General features: G+C 44.8%; 1 protein-coding gene across 1 annotated transcript; it reads left to right on the top strand.

The window, feature by feature from the left end:
• Nucleotides 1–559: 559 nt before the first annotated feature.
• Nucleotides 560–2623, top strand: LOC122049242 (mitochondrial phosphate carrier protein 3, mitochondrial-like). Its single transcript, XM_042610652.1, has 6 exons — nucleotides 560–984; nucleotides 1145–1506; nucleotides 1589–1632; nucleotides 1731–1939; nucleotides 2034–2158; nucleotides 2241–2623. Exons 1-6 carry the CDS (start codon nucleotides 688–690, stop codon nucleotides 2305–2307), a joined length of 1104 nt encoding a protein of 367 aa, XP_042466586.1. The 5' UTR covers nucleotides 560–687; the 3' UTR covers nucleotides 2308–2623.
• Nucleotides 2624–3133: the final 510 nt, after the last annotated feature.

The following is a 3133-nucleotide window of genomic DNA, read 5'->3' as shown; positions in this document are numbered from 1 at the left end:
TCCGTGGGGTTTAAATATCCTCCATTTACTTCTTTTCTTGATCGACAACGAGATAGCATCGGAAGAGTCAAATCACTTTTTCTTCCCCTAAGATCTCTTTCATTGTACTGTTCACGTGGGTGTAAGAACGGGTCCGACTTGCCTACGTCGAGGTCCAAATCGACAAAGAAAAAGCAGACGCCTCGGAGTTTAGTTCGAGAAAAAAAAGAAACCTCGTATTTCTAATTGTACCCACTATTCATCTACCTGTTTTCTCGATGACACGCTAAGGTGGAACGTTGAGTATTCGTCGACAAGCATAAAAGAAAAAAAAAATATGCTTTCCTAAGAGCTTACGCACCCGAACGTCATCCGTCGATATCAGATCCTAATATTCTGCCCGCGTAATTCGCTAAGTTTACTTGTCAGAGTCGCCATTTGACCTTTAAGAGGAGAAGGCGGACACCATTCCTCCATTTTCGTACCTAAACTACCCTCGTCTTTTACCAATAATCTCGCAAAGTAAACATGTATTCGAGTTATTTTTAAGAAAGACATTGGCAATACGGACCTTACGAGGCTATATATATGATCGGACTGACGTATCCTTCTTCAAATCCGTAGCCGTTGATTCGCCGGAGTTCGTTTCCCGCTTCAGGTCGCTTCCTTCTCCTTCTTTATCCGGATCGAAAACCTAGCCGTCCTTCGATGGATCTCTCCGAGAGGTCTCGCCAATCGCTTCTTCCTGGCTTACTCTACTCGCCTGGGACGCTCGGCATGGAACGGATGGTTCTCGGCCGGAGCGCCGTCGCGTCAGTCCCTAAGGCGGCCCCGAGTGGCACCGCCTCGATGGGATATGTTGTCGCCAGAGCTCCGAACGAACCGGGGAAGATCAAGCTCTACTCGCCCATGTTTTACGCCGCCTGCGCCGCCGGTGGGATCGCCAGTTGCGGCCTGAGCCACATGGCCGTCACGCCGCTCGATCTCGTCAAGTGTAACATGCAGGTGAGTGTGTTTTTCCAATTTGCTCCTATACCTTGGATCTCGTGGCTGCCCGATCGCGTCTCCTTTGGCATCTCTTAATGAGGCCGTCGAAGTTGTGATTTGACCGTGTCATCTGAGTCCTTTTGTATGGTTCAACATTAACTTCACTTGGAATATCCAGATCGATCCGGCGAAGTACAAGAGCGTCTCCTCCGGATTTGGGGTTTTGCTCCGGGAACAAGGTGTCAAGGGTTTCTTCCGAGGCTGGGTCCCAACCCTGCTCGGGTACAGCGCCCAGGGAGCTTGCAAGTACGGATTTTATGAAATCTTCAAAAAATACAACTCTGATATTGTTGGACCCGAGTATGCTGCCAAGTACAAAACTTTAATCTACCTGGCTAGCTCTGGACCTGCTGAGGTGATTGCCGGCGTTGCTCTCTGCCCCTTTGAGGCCGTCAAGGTGCGAGTCCAGACGCAGCCTGGTTTTGCTAGAGGTTTGAGTGATGGTTTGCCCAAGCTTGTTAAATCCGATGGCGTATCAGGGTATGTTCTTTTTCTCTCCCGGCTCTTTTCTCTAATGTTCATCTGATCTGCTAGGTCGTCAACTCTGGTTTCCTTGATGCAGTTTGTACAGAGGATTGGGTCCACTTTGGGGTCGTCAAATTCCTTGTAAGTATGATTTGATCATTTTCTCTCTCTGTTGCGTGCTGAACTTGCCTAGCATTCTTTTTCCACATGAAAGCTTAGCTGATATGTGACTTATGCAGACACCATGATGAAATTTGCATCGTTTGAAACGACTGTGGAGATGATCTACAAATATTCAATCCCCAAGGACCAGTGCAGCAAACAGCTTCAGCTCGGGGTGAGTCTCGCCGGCGGTTACATTGCCGGCGTGCTCTGCGCCATTGTTTCTCATCCTGCGGACAATCTCGTCTCTTTCCTAAACAATGCTAAAGGCGCCACTGTTAGCGATGTAAGTCTCATGTACCTTGTTATATTTCTTCATATGAAATTCCATGTTCACTCTTCTTGTGAATAGCTAAATCCATTCCTGTCTCGTAAACTAGGCTGTTAACAAGCTTGGTCTCTGGGGTCTTTTCACTCGGGGGCTTCCGCTTCGTATCGCCATGGTCGGAACCCTAACTGGCGCGCAATGGGTAACCTATGATGGTTTCAAAGTGATGGTTGGCCTGTAAGTACCCTATTCTTAGTTCTGTTGTGAATCACATATTGCTAAATATTGTAGTTAACTTTCAAAATTTAATGATTTATAGGCCCACAACTGGTGGAGTTACTCCTGCTACTGCTTCGGAGGCAGATAAGTTGAAAGCTGTTGCCTGAATCTGTATAGATTCTCAATTCAACTCTCAAATGTTCGGACCAAGAACCATTTTAGGATAAAAGTAGCTTGTTTTGGACAAAAAAGGCATCGACACAGGGCTTCTAGTTCCACATGTGAGGCATTGCGAAGACATTAGTTGGGGTCTTAAGGTAGTTAATCAGGATGAGTGGCAACCCTTCTCTTAATCATAACATCATGTCTTTTGTAAGACATGAACTTTGTTGTAACAGTGTAGTCCATATTATTGTTTTGTCTCTGTTGTTGATAGGGCATTTCGCTTGATCTAACACAACTCATCGAGGATTATGTTTTTTATAATCAAAGTATTCCATTCTTCGAATTCAAACGGGCTAATTTTGGAGATAATCAACCTGACCTTATGAAAGTTTTCATCGACTACTAAGGTAAATCCAAAAAGTAATGAGTGGTCCGACATTCGCAACCGGACATTCTTGAAATTAACCATGTTCTGCAAATGTCCTCGTTGGAAATTGACTCAGATGCTTCTGTTTGTGTCGCTCATGCCTTGCTACTTGCGTTGTGCCCCGGAGTGACATATTGAGGATCTCTATTTTTTTTTAAATCCCGACATTCAACTATTCAAACCGATTAATTTTGAAAGTGACCGGTTCAATCCGGCCCACAGATGTTTTTCACCGACCACGAAGATAAATACAAGAAGTGCAAATGGATCCTTACAGACGGCTCACCATCATGAGTTTTGAGGATAGTTTCTTATACATATTGAGGATCTATATTATTTTTATTTTTTTATACTAGTTATTCAAATTTTATAATTCGACTAATCTTGGGGTGACGGTTTGA

Source organism: Zingiber officinale, chromosome 2B (assembly GCF_018446385.1).
Source record: "Zingiber officinale cultivar Zhangliang chromosome 2B, Zo_v1.1, whole genome shotgun sequence".
Lineage (NCBI taxonomy): Eukaryota > Viridiplantae > Streptophyta > Magnoliopsida > Zingiberales > Zingiberaceae > Zingiber > Zingiber officinale.
The sequence above is the reverse complement of the archived record's forward strand: the minus strand, read 5'-3'. Positions and strand labels throughout refer to the sequence as shown.